This window comes from Ovis aries, chromosome 24 (genome assembly GCF_016772045.2).
Source record: "Ovis aries strain OAR_USU_Benz2616 breed Rambouillet chromosome 24, ARS-UI_Ramb_v3.0, whole genome shotgun sequence".
In the NCBI taxonomy this organism is placed as follows: Eukaryota; Metazoa; Chordata; class Mammalia; order Artiodactyla; family Bovidae; genus Ovis; species Ovis aries.
The window spans coordinates 20,058,070-20,079,872 of NC_056077.1; the positions used below are offsets into that span (position 1 = coordinate 20,058,070).

At 39.1% G+C, this 21,803-nt stretch overlaps 1 protein-coding gene across 1 annotated transcript in view; it reads left to right on the plus strand.

The window, feature by feature from the left end:
• LOC101114079 (phospholipid-transporting ATPase ABCA3-like) overlaps positions 1-21,803 on the plus strand; it is a 272,511-nt gene that overhangs the window by 135,306 nt on the left and 115,402 nt on the right. The window contains exons 13-16 of the mRNA XM_042240680.1: positions 2,417-2,572; positions 2,877-3,087; positions 6,017-6,167; positions 9,221-9,319. Of these exons, the coding sequence (XP_042096614.1) occupies positions 2,417-2,572; positions 2,877-3,087; positions 6,017-6,167; positions 9,221-9,319 (617 nt within the window). The remainder of the gene's footprint in view (positions 1-2,416; positions 2,573-2,876; positions 3,088-6,016; positions 6,168-9,220; positions 9,320-21,803) is intronic.

The window sequence follows — 21,803 nt, forward strand, 5'->3', positions numbered from 1 at the left end:
TATATATGCATTAGTATACTGTATTGGTGTTTTTCTTTCTGGCTTACTTCACTCTGTATAATAGGCTCTAGTTTCATCCACCTCATTAGAACTGATTCAAATGTATTCTTTTTAATGGCTGAGTAATACTCCATTGTGTATATGTACCACAGCTTTCTTAACCTTTCATCTGCTGTTGGACATCTAGGTTGCTTCCATGTCCTGGCTATTATAAACAGTGCTGCAATGAACATTGGGGTACACGTATCTCTTTCAATTCTGGTTTCCTCGGTGTGTATGCCCAGCAGTGGGATTGCTGGGTCATAAGGCAGTTCTTTTTCAACAATGATTGTTCTGCAGGTTGTTGTGATTTTGGTGTGCTCATGAGAGGAGGTGAGCTTAGGATCCTTCTATTTCACCATCTTAACCTACTTTAGGTTAAATTTGGAGCCAGATTCCAGCAGCAGGGACTTTAGCAAGGATGACAAAGCTAGGAATCCATCACAGCATGACTGGTAGGAAGGTCGGCTCCCAGCTGCTGATGATACTTTCTGATGTTAATCCCAACATCTGTGCCACCTAATCACTAATGTCTGTTGACTATGTTTTCCTATATGAGTTGAGGCTTTTGTGATTCTTTGTGTGCCAGTTAATTTTTATTTTTATCCTTGATATTTTCAACAATACTTCATGAGACTCTCCATCTTATTTATATCTTCTCTGTGGGTTGTGGGTCCAATGTCAGGTATAAAGTCTTTGCAGTACTATTACAGTCCCTCTGTGTATATGTTATCATATACACAGCTCACACCTGGTTAGGAATGTACTCATTAGCATGGTAAAGAACCTGCCTGCCAATGCGGGAGACATAAAGAGATGCAGGTTGAATCCCTAGGTCAGGAAGATTCCCTGGAGGCGGGCATGGCAACCAGAATTCTTGCCTGGAAAATCCCCTGGACAAAGGAACATGGCAGGCTACAATCCATAGTGTCACAAAGAGTCAAACATGACTGAAGCGACTTAGCCCTCACCTATGCACATACTAATGAGATCCATATGTGCAAACAAGAGTTAACACAAGGGATAAACACAAGAGTTCATAAAAAACTTATGGTATCACTTTCTTGTTCCTCTCTGTTATTATCTCCCAAGCATTCTGGTTCCCTATGATTCCAATTTTTAGTCCTCCTTCCGGAAATCACCTGCTTTCATGACTGAGCCACAACCAAGTGGCAGGAAGACAGAGTGGTAAAAAGCAGTTGAGTTTGGTTATGTCTTCCCTGGTGGCTCAGAGGGTAAAGTGTCTGCTTGCAATGCGGGAGACCTGGGTTCGATCCCTGGGTCATGAAGATCCCCTGGAGAAGGAAATGGCAACCTACTCCAGTACTCTTGCCTGGAAAATCCCATAGACAGAGAAGCCTGGTAGGCTACAGTCCATGGGGTTGCAAAGAGTCAGACACGACTGAGCCACTTCACTTCACTTCATGTCTATTTTGAAGCATGAATCCATTGAATTGAGAAGTTTCCCCTCCTCAGAGGAAAAACTGGGATTGCCCCTACTACACTTTCTCAGAGCTTTAGGGATTTTCCCTTTTCCACTCTTCAAGCCAAAACTGGAAAGTTTTTCTTTAATCTTATTCTGTCTGCTATGCAGTGCTCAGTTGAATGCTTTGGATTGCTTTTCAGTTCAGACTATGGGATACATAGGAGAAGGCAATGGCACCCCACTCTGGTACTCTTGCCTGGAAAATCCAGTGGATGGAGGAGCCTGGTAGGCTGCAGTCCATGGGGTCGCGAAGAATCAGACATGACTGAGCGACTTCACTTTCCCTTTTCACTTTCATGCATTGGAGAAGGAAATGGCAACCCACTCCAGTGTTCTTGCTTGGAGAATCCCAGGGACGGCAGAGCCTGGTGGGCTGCCATCTTTGGGGTCTCACAGAGTCGGACACAACTGAAGCAACTTAGCAGCAGCATGGGATACATAAGTGAAAATGGTAAACTCAACCATTTAAAGTTCAGTGGCACTTTAAATTATGGTGTTCTTCCTGTTCCAACTTCTGCTGTTTACCTTTTAGTAGTTTTACAGGTTTAATAATTGAGTTCAGTAGGAGATAATGGGTATGTGTGCTTATTTCATCATATCTGGAAGCTAGAGATGTGTTTCTTTTTTCCCTCTGTTCATGAGCTTCAGCTATGTCTATTAATTATGAAAAAAAATTTTTTAATTTAGGAACTCTACTTTAAACATAAAGGTAGGCAATGGGAAGAAGACACTATATAGCCAACATAAGAACAGAGCTAGTATAAAATGTTTTAAGGATATAGTTACAAGAAACATTATTTATCTGTGTAAATATATAAGAAAACTTAAGATATAAGAAATTTCTAAGGATAAGGCTAAATGCATAGTGTAAATTCTGGCTCCTCTTTCTAGGTAAAAAGTATACATCAAAAGATGTCTCCTAATGAAATCAACCATATACTGTCTACTTTTGACCTGCTAGGAAAGCGTGATACATTTTCAAAGTCACTGAGTGGAGGAATGAAGCGCAAACTCTCCATCATTATAGCACTTTTAGGAGGCTCCAAGGTATTAAGGAAGAAAGAATAGGGGAGGGCAGGGAGAGGGGACACTAAAAATGGATTTCTGACAACCGGTCTAGAAAGCTGACAAAAACCTGAGAGTTGGTATGAATCGTAAAGGAACATTGGCAATAATGATCAGAGGAAATTGGCAGTCTTGGCTCAATTGTTTAGTTTGGGATTGCTTTTACTACTATTTTTAGTCTAGACTTTGTCTTCACTTAAAAGTGTTCCCCTTAAATAGTAAATTATCCGATGCGTACTATAGCATCAATTTTCAATGGTTATGAAATTGTTCTTCTGGCTTTTAGGTAGTGATACTTGATGAACCAACATCTGGAATGGACCCAGTCTCAAGGAGAGCCACCTGGGACATCCTTCAGCAATTTAAACATGATCGTACAATCTTACTGACCACTCACTACATGGATGAAGCTGACATCCTGGGTGACCGAATTGCCATCATGGTCAAGGGGACCCTGCAGTGCTGTGGCTCTTCAATCTTCCTGAAAAAAACATATGGTCTCTCTCGCTTTGATTATTCTTAGGATATTGATTCCTTAAAAATATTCCTCTAATGAGATTTTAATGATATTTTTCTAAACACCAAAACACTTCAATGACTTCCTCTGTCTTATTAATTAGATGGCAACTATTTTAGTTAGTTTTTCTGGCCCTTTACAATCTACATATTCCTAATACATTCTTACTTTTTCCTCAAATACATAGCTTTAGACTCAGGAAATGCTTTTATCAACTTATAAAGGCCATGCTTATTTCTCCCATTTTGCATGTACTAACAGTTTTCTTTGTCTTTAAAATGCAATTGTGTGCTCAGATGTATTTCTTTCATTGAGTGATTGGTTGAGAAGAGAAACTAGAGCAATCAGTTGTTTATGAGCCTCGTTTCTCATTTGCCAAACCAATATCAAATCCCCAGTGTGACAAGATAACTCTGGATGTAGTGTAGAATGAAAGAATCATGTCAGTGTAATAATACAGTCCTTGACTTTCATAAAACTTTTTTAGGAGATAAAATTGATAATGAAGGCTAAAATTACAGTCCTAGGGTATAGGGTATAATTGTAGGGTATAAATATAAATGAAAATAATTAGGGATGAATTCCTTCTTCATTTATTCACTATTTAATTCATTTAACTAACCTTAACTATTTCCTCTACACTGGTTACTATGGTATCCAGTTTATGCAGTATATTTGATACTCAAAACAACAACTTCATTTTATAGAATTAAAAAACTGTGGCCCAGATAGTCATAGTTATATATCCATTTAGTTCAAAGTTTATGATCACCTTATAGGTTTGAGTTCTATAAGGATTACTATATCTAGGCCCTTCCCTGATGGCTCAGATGGTAAAGAATCTACCTGCCAATTCAGGAGACCCAGGTTCAGTCCCTGGGTCAGGAAGATCCCCTGGAGAAGGAAATGACAATCCACTCCAGTATTCTTGCCTGGAGAATTCCATGGATAGAGGAGCCTGGCAGGATACAGTTTATGGGGTCACAAAGAGACAGACACAACTAAGCAAATAACACTAGGGACCTTTATCACAAGTGGGGGAAGGGAAGATATCTAATATTAGATTTATGCCATTTGAATTGGTGATGGCTGAGTTAAGATCCACATGATTTAAACAGTATGCTTTTGATAATTTATAATGCTTTCTAATAGCATTCACTAATTGTACTAGTTATTGTAAAATAATACATAGTATGTAACTAGATATTTTAAAGATATAATACTTTGAGACATTCAGGTCCCTTCTTATAGTTAATGAAGTGAAATGATGTGAAAGTCATTCAGTTGTGTCTGACTCTTTGTGAACCCATGGACTATACTGTCCATGGAATTCTCCAAGCTAGAATACTGGAGTGGGTAACATTTCCCTTCTCCAGGGGATCTTCCCAATCCAGGGATCAAACCCAGGTCTCCCACAGGTCTCTTGCATTGTAGGCGGATTCTTTACCAGCTGAGTCACAAGGGAAGCCCAAGAATACTGGAGTGGGTAGCCAATCCCTTCTCCAGCAGATCTTCCTGACCTAGGAATTGAACCGGGGAATCCTGCATTGCAGGCAGATTCTTTACCAACTGAGCTACCAGGGAATCCCCTTCTTATAGTTGCTAAGCCTTAAATAAACTTAAACTGAACTTACATTTTACTCAAAAACCTAGTATTTGTATTCAGTTCTTTGATAGTATAGGAAATTCCATCAAAAATCAGCATTCAACTCTCACTAATTACCTTGCATCTCTTCAGAAGAAGATATTTTCTGTTGATTCAGGTCCTAAGAGGACAAGACAATTGAGAAATTTATTGAGTCATGATTCCTGAAAAGTGAAAAATAATGTTATTTGCATATGATTTTTGTAATAGCTTTGGTTTCTAAAGCTAGTAAATAATGGATAAGTTTATTTTTTTATTCTAAATACAACCTTTCATCTGTTTTATTTTTTTAACTTTTTATTTTGTATTGGGGTATACTTTATTAACAATGTTGTGATGGTTTCAGGTAAACAGAGACGGGACTCAGCCATACATGTATCCATTCGCCCCAAACTCCTTTCCCATGTCTTAAACAGTAGGTCCTTGTTGGTTATCCATTTTAAATATACAGTGTGTACATGTCCATCCCCAATTCCCTAACTATCCCTTCCCCTTAGCAATCACAGGTTCATTCTCTAAGTCTGTGTGTCTCAGTTTTGTAAGTAAGTTCATTGGTATCATGAAATGCATACATACAAAAGTGATGGTATTTTCCTCAAATTCCAAAAAAATAGTTCTTCTATATAGGCAAAGCACTAATGAAGAATAATAGTTCTCTGATTTTTTAAGGTTTTCTCAGGCGTTCCATGGATCTCTGTCTACAATTTAACAACATTCCTTCAATGTTTCCTATCTTCCTCTCTGCTTTATTTTTTATAATACCATATATATTTCAACTTAGTCCTCTTAATTATCTGTCTCCTTTGACTAGAAAGTAGCTCTTATGAAGGCAGGAATTTTTACCTGCTTTGTTCACTGCTCTATCCCCAGGTTCAAGATTAGTGCTTAATACATGATGGACAGTCAGTGATAATAAAAGAATATTTATCAGGATAACAGTTTTAAAACTAAGTAGCCACATAACAGGGGCCTTTCTTCATATATCTACTATATCTGGTTGTATACACTAGATTATTATTATTCACTGAGAAAGTGATTGAAATTATAGAGGAAGTTGCTGTTTATTCAGTGTCTTAGTTCTTAGAATAACATTTAGAAGTTTTAGGTGTGAGGCTCCTCTGAGTCCTAACAGAATGTCTGTGACATATCATATCTTCTTCCTTGTGGACCTAGGTAACTGAATCATGGAGAGCAAAATTTGCTCTTAAAAGGAGATGAAAAGTATAAAACTACTTCATTTGGTCTTCTAAATGGTTTCTCTCAGGTGCTGGATATCACATAGTCATGGAGAGGGAATCACATTGTGATCTTGGAAAGATCTGTGCAATTATTGAGTCTCATATTCCAGATGCCATTTTGGAGAGCTCTATTGGAGCTGAATTATCATTTATCCTACCCAAAGAGCATGCACACAGGTATAGTTTTAGAGAGTCCTAGATGAATGGTTTGGGTGACCAGAAATCATTTTAATTTTTAGGGTTTAGTAAGTTTAGTGAATCAGGCTACAGTTCATGGAGTTGCAAAGAGTCAGACATTACTTAGCGTCTACACAACAACAAAAGCTTCACCAGTAGTATTTTACTAACAAACCAAGTATCCAGTTTATAGCTGTCATTTGCCAACTACAGTTGAGTTCACAGCTGAAGATTTCTCTCACTGTACAAAAGATTGCTTTGTAAGTTCAAGTTCATTCAAGATATTAATATTTTTCTTTCCATTTTTCTTTTGTGGGGGGCACAGTGGGAGGAAGGTTTACAACCTAGTATTTATAACTTCTTGGTTAATAAGGGATAACTAATGGTATGGTCCTTATGGTATATAAATTTTATGTGCGGTGAATAAAGTCTAGGGAAATATTAAGGAGATGAAAAAAAGCAGCTTAAACAGCAACTCTTGGAGCAAGGGTGACAATAACACTGAAAAAAATAGGAATTTGATCACAGTAGATAGCCAAATTAATTATAGAGAAGAGACACACTGATGATAATTCTACCTGGGATTCCCATCTGTGTGTCTCTCCTCTATAATTAATTTGGCTAACTACTGGGAAATGAACAAATAGTCACACAGATTAATATCAACATATATGATGTGGGTTTCTGGGCCATGGACAGTGAGTTTATCTAACATATAAAATATGTGTCATGAAGTTAGGAAAGACTATGTTTGTTCACAATAAAGTTTTTTTTTTTAATAAGATAATTATAGACCAACTATTGAAAGAAAAAAAAAAAAAACTACCAGAATTAGATGTCAGTAACCTGTGTAATTGACAGAATAGGTCACTATAGTAGGAAAAGAATAAAAATGACATGGAGTCACATGACAAATCATCATAGGAAGCAGGGTCAGACTGAACTGAGAAGCAAGAATAAAACTGATATCCAAGCTGGGTAAAGTTAAATGGAAATAGAATTTAACTAAAATACAGAGGAAATTTAGCAGACGGAGAGTGTTTAGTCCACCGCCTCCAAGGCTGATCATTTATATTCTTGACAGTCCTTCACTGTGAATGAGAGTATTTAAGAAGTGGATGGGTTTCTGGAGATCTTTTGAACCAAAGAAAGTGAAAGCGAAGTCGTGTCTGACTCTTTGCGACCCCATGGACTGTAGCTTACCAGATTACTCCTTCCATGGGATTTTTCAGGCAAGAATACTGGAATAGGTTGCCATTTCCTTCTCCAGGAGATCTTCCCAACCCAGGGATTGAACCCAGGTCTCCCACATTGTAGGCAGACGCTTTACCATCTGAGCCACCAGGGAAGTCTTTGAACCTAAAACTTCATTCTTCCTTGGTAATACTGTTCTTTAGGATCCTTAATATAACTACTCCACAAGTAGCAAAGCTTCCATACAATTCACCTACCTATTTGATTAAATCTTTCTTTCTTGTTACCCAGTTTGTACTTCAGTAACTGCATTTTTTGTCACGTAGTGACTTACACCTCCTGTAATTTGAACTCTTTTCCCATTTGATGCAGGAACCACATGTGAATAAATTAACTTTTATCAACTAGCTGTAGTCCTTAATAGTTATGGAAAATAAGTTGATAATATTTTTAAAAAGACAAAAGAATTTATATCAAAGATCAAGTTTTAGTGCAGAGAAATTTGATAAAGTAAATATCTCTTTGTTATTTCCATCTGTTTCACAATAAGCATTACAGAATAGAGAGCTACTAAATATCTTTCCCATGGCCAACCAGAAATTATTATGGAACAAAACAATATTGAAAACACATCTAAAAACAAAAAGCTCTAATATCTTAATTTTAATTTACCCAAGGGAAATGTACAATTTGCCAATAAGCACATGAAAAGATGCTTGACATAACTACTCAGTAGGAAAGGCAAATTAAAAAAAAACAAACACAAAAAAAACACAAATATTGGTAGCGATGTGGAAAATTGGAAACTCGTGTGTTGCTATTAGGTATATAAAATGGTATGTCTGCTATGGAAACAGTATACTAGTTTCTCAAAAAGTTAAACATAGACTTACCATGTGATCACAGCAATTCCATTTCTAGCGTATACCCAAAATATTTGAAAGCAGGAACTCAAGCAGACATTTGTACACCAATGTTCACAGCATTATTCACAAAATCCAAAAAGTAGAAACAACCCAAATGCCTGCTTATGAATGAATGGATAAGCCACATGTTATATCTTCATACAACGAGTATTCAGCCTTAAAAAGAAATTAAATTCTGATACATGCTACAACATGGATGAACCTAGAAAAACATTATGCTAAGTGAAATAAGCCAGACACAGAAAGGCAAATAGTGTATGATTCTAACTTATGGGAGGCACATAAAATAGGCAAATTAATTGAGACAGAAAATAAAGTGAAGTTGAGAAAATGGAGGAAGGGATGTATTTTAGGATTATAAAATAGTTCTGGAAATGCATAGTGGTGATCATTGTGCAACATTGTGAGTGTATTTAATGCTGCTTGGATTTAAATTTAAATGAATTTAACACTTAAAATGGTAAATTTAATGTTTTATACATTTTACCACATTAAAAAAATTTTTTAAAAAATAGGGAAGAATACAATTGGACATAAAGTTATATATTAATTGGGAAAAAAGTAAGTGTTCATTTTTTTTTCCTGATTCCATTTAATAGGAACTGTGATGGCGACCCACTCCAGTACTCTGCCTGGAGAATCCCATGGACGGAGGAGCCTGGTAGGCTGCAGTCCATGTGGTCGCTAAGAGTCAGACACGACTGAGCAACTTCACTTTCACTTTTCACTTTCTTGCATTGGAGAAGGAAACGGCAACCCACTCCAGTGTTCTTGCCTGGAGAATCCCAGGGACGAGGGAGCCTGGTGCGCTGCCGTCTATGGGGTCGCACAGAGTCGGACACGACTGGAGCAACTTAGCAGCAGCAGCAGCAGTGATAGTATTTTCTAGACTTGTACTAATATTTTCCTTTCCTCTTCCTTCTCTCTTTCCAGGTTTGAAGCTCTGTTTAATGATCTGGAAATGAAAAAAGAAGAGCTAGGCATTGCCAACTTCGGTGCTTCAATCACTACAATGGAAGAAGTCTTCCTTAAGTGAGTGATAATGACCTTAAAAAAACTTACAAAACTTCTACCTCTAAAATCTTGCATCAGTTTGAGAGCAGACGCCACCCAGTTGGCATTGGAATAAAGTCATTGCAGTTACGGCTGTTAATATATATATATATATATATATATATATATATGTATATATATAATGCTATTGCATTTCTGTATTTTCAGGTGAGCCTATATGATGATGTTGAGCTTGGGCCCTGTTGTTTGTGGTAAAAGATTTAGGAGTTAATCAAGAAAAAAAGTCTTCCCCTACAGCTCAGTCAGTAAAGCATCTGGCACACAATACAGTAGTCTGCCGGTAATGCAAAAGTCCACCCATAAAGCAGGAGACCTGGGTTGATTCCTGAGTGGGGATGATCCCCTGGAGAAGGAAATGGCAATCCACTCCAGCATTCTTGCCTGGGAAATACCATGAACAGAGGAACCTGGTGGGCTACAGTCCATGGGGTCACAATAGTCAGACACGACGTCACAAATAAACCACCCCCACCAAGAAAAATAAAAGATTAATATGTCTATGTCATCATAGGAAAAGTTCTAGTTTTAACTTTAAATGACTTTAAAATTAACTAGAAAAATAAATAAATAAAATTAAATTAACTAGAAATGACTAAAATTTTGACCTAAGCATGTTTCTGTTGGGGAAGAAGAAATTTTCCTCTACCTTTCTAAGTGCTTCTGACTGATCTAAGAATTAACTTGATGTGACATAGAGCAGGAGAAAATCAAACAAAAGTTTAATAACATATATACATGGAAGAGACCCAGGAGCACTAAGTAACTAACTAAAATGGCTGAAACCCTCACCTTAAATACCATCTTCAGCTCAAGACAAAAGATGTTGGGAGTAGAGGTTTTGGAATTCAAAAGGGAGGAAGACAATTCAAATGGAGCTGAAAAAAGCAAATGTTTGGTAAAAATACATTTGCTGGGCCAGGCAGAAACCATGGGACACAGAATAGACTCTAATCTATAGTCCCTGCCTGAGTTTCCTCCACACAACTAACCTGTATTCTTTGCAGATAGCTCTCATAATAGCTCTATTCCTAGAAAAGGCCCTTTTTCAAAATATTTCAGGTAGCTTAGATGAAAGTATAAAGAAAGACTTCCTGAGTCTTTTAGGCTCAATTGTTTTCAGCTTGCCCACATGGAAAGAGACATTTTGGGGTGGCAAATTTTCCTCCCCTACATTTCTATAATTTATTTAATTTGTACGCAGTTTGTTCCTTGCACTGTGCAGAAGTGCAAAATGAAAATGCTCAGAGAATTCAGGCTGTTACCTAGCAAAGTCAGATGGTTACCAACCAAAGGTTTTACAACATGCCCTTTTTTTGATAGGGTAATGACATAATTACATCTACATTTCATTCTCTCAGACTCAGGGATTTAAAATTGTCAGTGTCTGAGAGCTGACAGGATAAATAAGTTCACAGAAGACTAATGTATATAAATTAAAGGCTGTTTCATTAATTTATAATGAACCATAATAAGAATGATTTATAATGATCATGGCCTGTTTGCCATTTAATGTCATCTTGTGGGTCTCTAGGCAAGCTGCATAGGGAGCAAAATGATAATAAGAAAGTTATTTTGTAAGACCAATTAGATCAAGCATCAGAAGGGCAGAGACCATGTCTGTTTTGCTCGCTAACTATACTTGGGACCCCAAACAATACCTGCCACAGAATTTGATACTGCTCTTGAATGAATAAATGAATTAATTAATGTCATTTAAAACCATTATCCCACAATAGATACTCTACCACCTTCTGGGAATTCCAAATTAAAACCTTGGACCATGACACCTAGGTTGTCTCTTCTATGGGTTAATATCATAGTCTGTTACAGTCTCCTTTCCAGTACAATTGTATCCTTTTGATACAATAAAGTTCAAATAAATCAGTTCAGTTCAGTTCAGTCACTCAGTTGTGTGTGACTCTTTGCGACCCCATGGAATGCAGCATGCCAGGCTTCCCTATCCATCACCAACTCCCAGAGTTTGATCAAACTCATGTCCATCGAGTCAGTGATGCCATCCAGCCATCTCATCCTCTGTCGTCCCCTTCTCCTCCTGCCCCCAATCCCTCCCAGCATCAGGGTCTTTTCCAATGAGTCAGTTCTTTGCATCAGGTCGCCAAAGTATTGAAGTGTCAGCATCAGTCCTTCCAATGAAAAATCAGGACTGTTTTCCTTTAGGATTAACTGGATTGATCTCCTTGAAGTCCAAGAACTCTCAAGAGTCTCCTCTAACACCGCAGTTCAAAAGCATCAATTCTTCAACTCTCACCTTTCTTTATGATCCAACTCTCACATCCATACATGACTACTGGAAAAACCATTGCCTTGACTAGACAGACCATTGTTGGCAAAGTAATGTCTCTGCTTTTTAATATGCTGTTTTAACTTTTCTTCCAAGGAGCAAGCATCTTTTAATTTCATGGCTGCAATCACCATCTGCAGTGATTTTCGAGCCCAACAAACTTAAGTCTGTCACTGTTTCCACTGTTGCCCCATCTATTTCCCATGAAGTGATAGGACCAGGTGCCATGATCTTTATTTTTTGAGTGTTGAGTTTTAAGCCAGCTTTTTCACTCTCTTCTTTCACTTTCATCACGAGACTCTTCAGTTCCTCTTCACTTTCTGCCATAAGGGTGGTGTTATCTTCATATCTGAGGTTACTGATATTTCTCCTGACAATCTTGATTCCAGCTTGTGCTTCATCCAGCTTGGCATTTGGAATGATGTTAAAGCTGAAACTCCAGTATTTTGGCCACTTCATGAGAAGAGTTGACTCATTGGAAAAGACTCTGATGCTGGGAGGGATTGGGGGCAGGAGGAGAAGGGGACGACCCAGGATGAGATGGCTGGATGGCATCACTGACTCAATGGACATGAGTCTGAGTGAACTCTGGGAGTTGGTGATGGACAGGGAGGTCTGGCATGCCGAGATTCATGGGGTCGCAAAGAGTCACACACAACTGAGTGACTGAACTGAACTAAACTGACTCTGCATATAAGTTAAATAAATAAGGTGACAATATTCAAACAAATAGAGGGAAATTATGTTAATAACTTTGATGATATTATGTTATATAAGGAGTTCAGTTCAGCTGACTTCTGTCACTCATTTGTGTCTGACTCTGGGACCCCATGGACTGCAGTACACCAGGCTTCCCTGTCCATCACGAACTCCTGGAGCTTACTCAAAACTCTTGTCCATTGAGTTGGTGATGCCATCCAACCATCTCATCCTCTGTTGTCCCCTTTTAATCCGGCCTTCAATCTTTCCCAGCATCAGAATCTTTTCAAATGAGTCAGTTCTTCCCATCAGGTAGCCAAAGTATTGGAGTTTCAGCTTCAGAAGTAAATGTTTTTCTGGAACCCTCTTGCTTCTTCAATGATCCAATGTTTATTGGCAATTTGATCTCTGGTTCCTCTGCCTTTTCGAAATCCACCTTGAACATTTGGAAGTTCACGGTTCAAGTACTGTTGAAGCCTGGCTTGGAGAATTCTGAGTATTACTTTGCTAGTGTGTGAGATGAGCACACTTGTGCAGTAGTTTGAGCATTCTTTGACTTTGCCTTTCTTTGGGATTGGAATGAAAACCGACCTTTTCCAGTCCTGTGGCCACTGCTGAGTTTTGCAAATTTGCTGACATATTTGAGTGCAGCACTTTCACAGCATCATCTTTTAGGATTTGAAATAGCTCAATTGGAATTTCATCACCATTAGCTTTGTTTGTAGTAATGTTTCCTAAGGCCCGCTTGACTTTGCACTCCAGGATGTCTGGCTTTATGTGAGTGATCACACCATCATGATTATCTGGGTCGTGAAGACCTTTTTTATATAGTTCTTCTGTGTATTCTTGCCACCTCTTCTTATCTTCTGCTTCTGTTAAGTCCATACCATTTCTGTCCTTTATTGTTCCGATCTTTGCATGAAAATTTCCCTTGATATCTCTAATTTTCTTGAAGAGATCTCTAGTATTTCCCATTCTATTGTTTTCCTCTCTTTCTTTTCACTGATCACTGAGGGAGGCTTTCTTATCTCTCCTTGCTATTCTTTGGAACTCTGCCTTCAAATGGATATATCTTTCCTTTTCTCCTTTACCTTTTGCTTCTTTTCTTTCATAGCTGTTTGTTAAGGCCTCAACCATTTAGCCTTTTTGCATTTCTTTTTCTTGGGTATGGTCTTGATCACTGCCTCCTGTACAATGTCACTAACCTCCATCTATATAAGGAGTTAATATTTACCAAAATTCTCCAGAAGGACTGAGGGCATGCAAAACCTAAATGGGTGAAGTGATTTTAATTAAATACATCTGGTAAAGTACATTAAGCTAAAATATGTATAGATACAATCATACTCTCCAAGGAGACAAAATACTGAATACCACTAGAAAAATGAGTCAAATGCTAGTATAGGCACTCCATAAGAAAGGATAAACGGTTACTCTGTGAATCTTCTTTTACAACTGTTCAGTTCAGATCAGTTCAGTCGCTCAGTCGTGTCCAACTCTTTGCGACCCCATGAAACACAGCACACCAGGCCTGCCAGTCCATTACCAACTCCCGAAGTTCACTCAGACTCACATCCATCGAGTCAGTGATGCCATCCAACCATCTCATCCTCAGTCGTCCCCTTCTCCTCCTGCCACCAATCCCTCCCAGCATCAGAGTCTTTTCCAATGAGTCAAAACTTTGCATGAGGTGGCCAAAGTATTGGAGTTTCAGCTTTACCATCATTCCTTCCAAAGACAACCCAGGGCTGATCCCATTCAGAATGGACTGGTTGGATCTCCTTGCAGTCCAAGGGACTCTCAAGAGTCTTCTCCAACACCACAGTTTAAAAACATTGATTCTTCGGCGCTCTGCCTTCTTCACAGGCCATCTCTCACATCCATACATGACTGCTGTAAAAACCATAGCCTTGACTAGACGGACCTTAGTTGGCAAAGTAATGTCTCCGCTTTTGAATATGCTATCTAGGTTGGTCATAAATTTTCTTCCAAGGAGTAAGCGTCTTTTAATTTCATGGCTGCAGTCAACATCTGCAGTGATTATGGAGGCCAAAAAATAAAGTCTGACACTGTTTCCACTATTCCTCATCTATTTCCCATGAAGTGATGGGACCAGATGCCACGATCTTTGTTTTCTGAATGTTGAGCTTTAAGCCAGCTTTTTCACTCTCCTCCTTCACTTTCATCAAGAGGCTTTTGAGTTCCTCTTCAATTTCTGCCATAAGGATTCAGTTCAGTTCAGTTCAGTTGCTCAGTCGTGTCCAACTCTTTGCGACCCCATGAATCGCAGCACGCCAGGCCTCCCTGTCCATCACCAACTCCCGGAGTTCACTCAGACTCACATCCATCGAGCCCGTGATGCCACCCAGCCATCTCATGCTCTGTTGTCCCCTTCTCCTCCTGCCCCCAATCTCTCCCAGCATCAGAGTTTTTTCCAATGAGTCAACTCTTCTCATGAGGTGGCCAAAGTACTGGGGTTTCAGCTTTAGCATCATTCCTTCCAAAGAAATCCTAGGGTTGATCTCCTTCAGAATGGACTGGTTGGATCTCCTTGCAGTCCAAGGGACCCTCAAGAGTCTTCTCCAACACCACAGTTCAAACGCATCAATTCTTCGGCGTTCAGCCTTCTTCACAGTCCAACTCTCACATCCATACATGACCACAGGAAAAACCATAGCCTTGACTAGATGGACTTTAGTCAGCAAAGTAATGTCTCTGCTTTTGAATATGTTATTTAGGTTGGCCATAACTTTTTTTCCAAGGAGTAAGCATCTTTCAATTTCATGGCTGAAATCACCATCTACAGTGATTTTGGAGCCTAAAAAAATAAAGTCTGACACTGTTTCTACTGTTTCCCCTTCTATTTCCTATGAAGTGATGGGACCAGATGCCATGATCTTCGTTTTCTGAATGTTGAGCTTTAAGCCAACTTTTTCACTCTCCTCTTTCACTTTCATCAAGAGGCTTTTGAGTTCCTCTTCACTTTCTGCCATAAGGGTGGTGTCATCTGCATATCTGAGGTTATTGATATTTCTCCCGGCAATCTTGATTCCAGCTTGTGTTTCTTCCAGTCCAGCATTTCTCATGATGTACACTGCATACAAGTTAAATAAGCAGGGTGACAATATACAGCCTTGACGTACTCCTTTTCCTATTTGGACCCAGTCTGTTGTTCCACGTCCAGTTATAACTGTCGCTTCCTGACCTGCATACAGATTTCACAAGAGGCAGGTTAGGTGGTCTGGTATTCCCATCTCTTTCAGAATTTTCCACAGTTTGTTGTGATCCACACAGTCAAAGGCTTTGGCATAGTCAGTAAAGCAGAAGTAGATGTTTTTTTGGAACTCTCTTGCTTTTTCCATGATCCAGCAGACGTTGGCAATTTGATCTCTGGTTCCTCTGCCTTTTCTAAAACTAGCTTGAACATCAGGGAGTTCACGGTTCACGTAGCTGAAGTCTGGCTTGGAGAATTTTGAGCATTACTTTACTAGCATGTGAGATGAGTGCCATTGTGCGGTAGTTTGAACATTCTTTTGCATTGCCTTTCTTTGCAATTGAAATGAAAACTGACCTTTTCCAGTCCTGTGGCCACTGTTGAGTTTTCCAAAGTTCCTGGCATATTGAGTGCAGCACTTTCACAGCATCATCTTTCAGGATTTGAAACAGCTCCACTGGAATTCCATCACCTCCACTAGCTTTGTTCGTAGTGATGCTTTCTAAGGCCCACTTGACTACAGATTCCAAGATGTCTGGCTCTAGATTAGTGATCACACCATCGTGATTATCTGGGTCACAAAGACCTTTTTTGTACAGTTCTTCCATGTATTCTTGCCACCTCTTCTTAATATCTTCTGCTTCCGTTAGGTCCATACCATTTCAGTCCTTTATCAAGCCCATCTTTGCATGAAATGTTCCCTTGGTATCTCTAATTTTCTTGAAGAGATCTCTTGTCTTCCCCATTCTGTTGTTTTCCTCTATTTCTTTGCATTGATCGCTGAGGAAGGCTTTCTTATCTCTTCTTGCTATTCTTTGGAACTCTGCATTCACATGCTTATATCTTTCCTTTTCTCCTTTGCTTTTCGCCTCTCTTCTTTTCACAGCTATTTGTAAGGCCTCCCCCGACAGCCATTTTGCTTTTTTTCATTTCTTTTCCATGGGGATGGTCTTGATCCCTGTCTCCTGTACAATGTCATGAACCTGATTCCATAGTTCATCAGGCACTGTATCTATCAGATCTAGTCCCTTAAATCTATTTCTCACTTCCACTGTATAATCATAAGGGATTTGATTTAGGTCATACCTGAATGGTCTAGCGGTTTCCCCTACTTTCTTCAATTTATGCCTGAATTTGGCAATAAGGAGTCATGATCTGAGCCACAGTCGGCTCCCGGTCTTATTTTTGTTGACTCTGTAGAGCTTCTCCATCTTTGGCTGTGAAGAATATAATCAAATTGATTTCGGTGTTAACCATCTGGTGATGTCCATGTGTAGAGTCTTCAGTATTCTTGCCTTGAGAACCCCATGAACAGTAGGAAAAGGCAAAATGATAGGATACCAAAAGAGGAACTCCCCAGGTCAGTAGGTGCCCAATATGCTACTGGAGATCAGTGGAGAAATAACTCCAGAAAGAATGAAGGGATGGAGCCAAAGCAAAAACAATACCCAGTTGTGGATGTGACTGGTGATAGAAGCAAGATCTGATGCTATAAAGAGCATATTGCATAGGAGCCTGGAATGTCAGGTCCATGAATCAAGGCAAATTGGAAGTGGTCAAACAAGAGATGGCAAGGGTGAACATCGACATTCTAGGAATCAGCAAACTAAAATGGACTGGAATGGGTGAATTTAACTCAGATGACCATTACATCTACTACTGTGGGCCGGAATCCCTCAGAAGAAATGGAGTAGCCATCATGGTCAACAAAAGAGTCCAAAATGCAGTACTTGGATGCAATCTCAAAAACGACAGAATGATCTTTGTTCGTCTCCAAGGCAAACCATTCAATATCACAGTTATCCAAGTCTATGCCCCAACCAGTAACGCTGAAGAAACTGAAGTTGAACGGTTTTATGAAGACCTACAAGATTGTTTAGAACTAACACCCAAAAAAGATGTCCTTCTCATTATAGGGGACTGGAATGCAAAAGTAGGAAGTCAAGGAACACCTGGAGTAACAGGCAAATTTGGCCTTGGAATGCGGAATGAAGCAGGGCAAAGACTAATAGAATTTTGCCAAGAAAATGCACTGGTCATAGCCATAAGGGTGGTGTACTGTAAATCTTATGAAGTCTCAATTCAGATCAAGATAATGGATCAAAGTTAACTTTTGCATTAATTCTATTTTTAACATTTAAGGAATGTCATTTCTCTGCAGTGGCTCTACCATTTTACATTTCTACCAATAGAGCACAACAATTTCAATTTCTTTACTTGTTACCCACATTTTTTTCTGTTGATTTGATAGTAGCCATGTAATGGCTGTAAAGTGGACTCATTACAGTTTCAATTTACATTTCACATCTTTTCATGTGCTTATTGCCCATTCGTACATATTTGGAGAAATGTCTCTTCAAATCCTGTGCCCGTTTTTTTAAACTTTTTATTTTGTATTCAGTTCAGTTCAGTCTCTCAGTCGTGTCCGATCTTTGCAACCCCATGAACCACAGCACGCCAGGCCTCCCGGTCCATCACCAACTTCCAGAGTTCACTCAAACTCATGTGCATCGAGTCGGTGATGCCATCCAGCCATCTCATCCTCTGCGGTCCCCTTCTCCTCCTGCCCCTAATCCCTCCCAGCATCAGGGTCTTTTCCAATGAGTCAACTCTTCGCATGAGGTGGCCAAAGTATTGGAGTTTCAGCTTTAGCATCAGTCCTTCCAATGAACACCCAGAACTGATCTCCTTTAAATGGACTGGTTGGATCTCCTTGCAGTCCAAGTGACTCTCAAGAGTCTTCTCCAACACGACAATTCAAAAGCATCAATTCTTTGACGCTCAGCTTTCTTCAGAGTCCAGCTCTCACATCCATACATGACCACTGAAAAAACCATAGCCTTGGCTAGACAGACCTTTGTTGGCAAGTTGGTCACGACTTTCCTTCCAAGGAGTTTAGCGTCTTTTAATTTCATGGCTACAATCACCATCTGCAGTGATTTTGGAGCTCCCAAAAATAAAGTCTGACACTGTTTCCACTGTTCCCCATCTATATTCCCATGTGATGGGACCAGATGCCATGATCTTAGTTTTCTGAATGTTGAGCTTTAAGCCAACTTTTTCACTCTCCTCTTTCACTTTCATCAAGAGGCTTTTTAGTTCCTCTTCACTATATACTCACTAGCAGTCTGTTAGTGAAAGAAAGGATTGTTTTAAAACTCAGAATGGCACCAGGCCCCTCATCCATAAAATGTATTTTGGGATAATCCTGGCACCAGACAAGTCATCCTGGGTGATAAAATGATTGACTTGAATCTTTTAGAAGGGCAGATTACCATACAAATAGTTTCATTTACATAGATTAGGGGAACAGTGTCTGAGTATAACAAAATGGTTTGTCAAGTCAGTTCTGAGCCATTAGGCAGAACCGATTTGAAGACAGAGTCTGGGGTACATTAATATAGCTTAAAACAAACATTTCCATAAGAGGAATGCATTGGTTAACTCAAGGTTTGAGAATAGTTAACTTCAGGTGGAACCAGGTGTCATTATGTCAACACAGTATTTAAACAGAAACTCTTTTTAAATTTGTATAGAGAAGGGAAAAATAAATAACATATATATATATATATATATATATATATATATATATCTCACTAGTTTGTTTCCTCTTGATGCTTAAGAGAGAGATTTAAAAAATGTCTGACACTTGCAGCCTATTTCCTCCATTTGGAGACCCCTGGCCTTCCTGCCTGTTACCCTCTCACATATGTACCACATCCTCTTTATCCATTTCTCAGTCGATGAACATTTAGTTTACTTTCATGTCTTGGCTATTGTAAACAGTGCCTCAGTGAACATTGGAGTGAATGTATCTTTTCAGATCATGTTATTCTCTGGATATATGCCCAGGAATGGGATTGTAGAGTCATATGTTTTGTTTTGTTTTTTTTATTTTTTAAGGAACCCTATGCTGTTCTCCATAGCGACTTTACCAATTTACATTCCCACCAGCAGTGTAGAAAGGTTTCCTTCTCTCCACACCCTTTCCAGCATTTATTGTTTGTGGATTTTTTGATGATAGTCATTCTGACTGATGTGAGGTGATATCTCATTGTAGTTTTGATTGGCATTTCTCTAATAATTAGCAGTGTTGAACATCTTTTTTTTGTACCTGCGGGCCATCTGTATGTCTTTTTTGGAGAAAGGTCTATTTAATTCTTCTGCTCATTTTTTGAGTGGGTTGTTTTCACGCTGTTCATGAGCTCTTTGCAAATTTTGGAGACTAATCCTTTGTCAGTCACATCATTTGCAAATATTTTCTCCCAATCTGTGGGTTGTCTTTTCATTTTGTTTATTGTTTCCTTCACTGTGCAAAAATTTTTGAGTTTAAATAGGTCAGATTTGTTTATTTTGTTTTTATTTCCATTATTATAGGAGCTGGATTTTTAAAAGCTGTTGCTGTGGTTTATGTCAGTGAATGTTCACCTATGTTTTCCTCTAGGAGTTTTATAGTGTCTGGTCTCATATTTAGGATTTTAATCCATTTTATTTTCGTGTCTGGAGTTAAATAATGATCTATTTTTATTTTTTACATGTGGCTGTCCAGTTTTTCCAGCAACATTGAAGAGACTGTCTTTCCAACATTGTACAATCTTGCTTCCTTTGTAATAGATTAATTGGTCATCAGTGCATGGGCTTTTTTCTGGATTATCTATCCTATTCCATTGATCTATTTTCTATTTTTGTGCCAGTATCATACTGTTTAGATGACTTTAGCTTTGTAGTATAATCTGAAGTCAAGGAGCCTGATTCCTCCAGGTTTTTTTCTTTTTTAAGATTGCTTTGGCTATATGAGAGTTCCATAAAAACATCTACTTCTGCTTTATTGACTACGCCAAAGCCTTTGACTGTGTGGATCACAATGAACTGTGGAAAATTCTGTAAGAGACAGGAATACCAGACCACCTGACCTGCCTCCTGAGAAATCTGTATGCAGGTCAAGAAGCAACAGTTAGGACTGGGCATGGAACAATAGACTGATTCCAAATTGGGAAAGGAGTACGTCAAGGCTGTATATTGTCACCCTACTTAATTAATGTATATGCAGAGTACATCATGAGAAATGCTGGACTGGATGCAGCACAGGCTGGAATCAAGATTTCCAGGAGAAATATCAGTTCAGTTCAGTCGCTCAGTCGTGTCCAACTCTTTGCAACCCCATGAATCACAGCATGCCATGCCTCCCTGTCCATCACCAACTCCCAGAGTTCACCCAAACTCGTGTGCATCAAGTGATGCACATGGATGGTGATGCCATCCAACCATCTCATCCTCTGTCCCCTTCTCCTCCTGCCCCCAATCCCTCCCAGCATCAGGGTCTTTTCCAATGAGTCAACTCTTCACATGAGGTGGCCGAAGTATTGGAGTTTCAGCCTGAACATCAGTAATTCAGAATTGATCTCCTTTAGGATGGACTAGTTGGATCTCTTTGCAGTCCAAGGGACTCTCAAGAGTCTTCTCCAACACCACAGTTCAAAAGCATCAATTCTTTGGCACTCAGCTTTCTTCACAGTCCAACTCTCACATTTATACATGACCACTGGAAAACCATAGCCTTGACTAGATGGACCTTTGTTGGCAAAATAATGTCTCTGCTTTTGAATATGCTATCTAGGTTGGTCATAACTTTCCTTCCAAGGAGTAAGCGTCTTTTAATTTCATGGCTGCAGTCACCATCTGCAGTGATTTTGGAGCCCCCCCAAAATAAAGTCTGACACTGTTTACACTGTTTTCCCATCTATTTCCCATGAAGTGATGAAATATAAATAACCTCAAATATGCAGATGACACCACCCTTATGGCACAAAGCGAAGAAGAACTAAAGAGCCTCTTGAGGAAAGTGAAAGAGTAGAGTAAAAAAGTTGGCTGATACTCAACATTCAAAAAACAAAGATCATGGCATCTGGCCCCATCACTTCATAGCAAATAGATGGGGAAACAGTAGAAACAGTTACAGACTTTATTTTATTGGGCTCCAAAATCACTGCAGATGGTGATTGCAGCCATGAAATTAAAAGACACTTGGTCCTTGGAAGAAAAGTTTTGACCAACCTAGACAGCATATTAAAAAGCAGACACATTATTTTGCTGACAAAGGTCTCTCTAGTCAAGGCAATGGTTTTTCCAGTAGTCATGTATGGATGTGAGAGTTGGATTGTGAAGAAAGCTGAGTACCAAAGAATTGATGCTTTTGAATTGTGGTGTTGGAGAAGACTCTTGAGAGT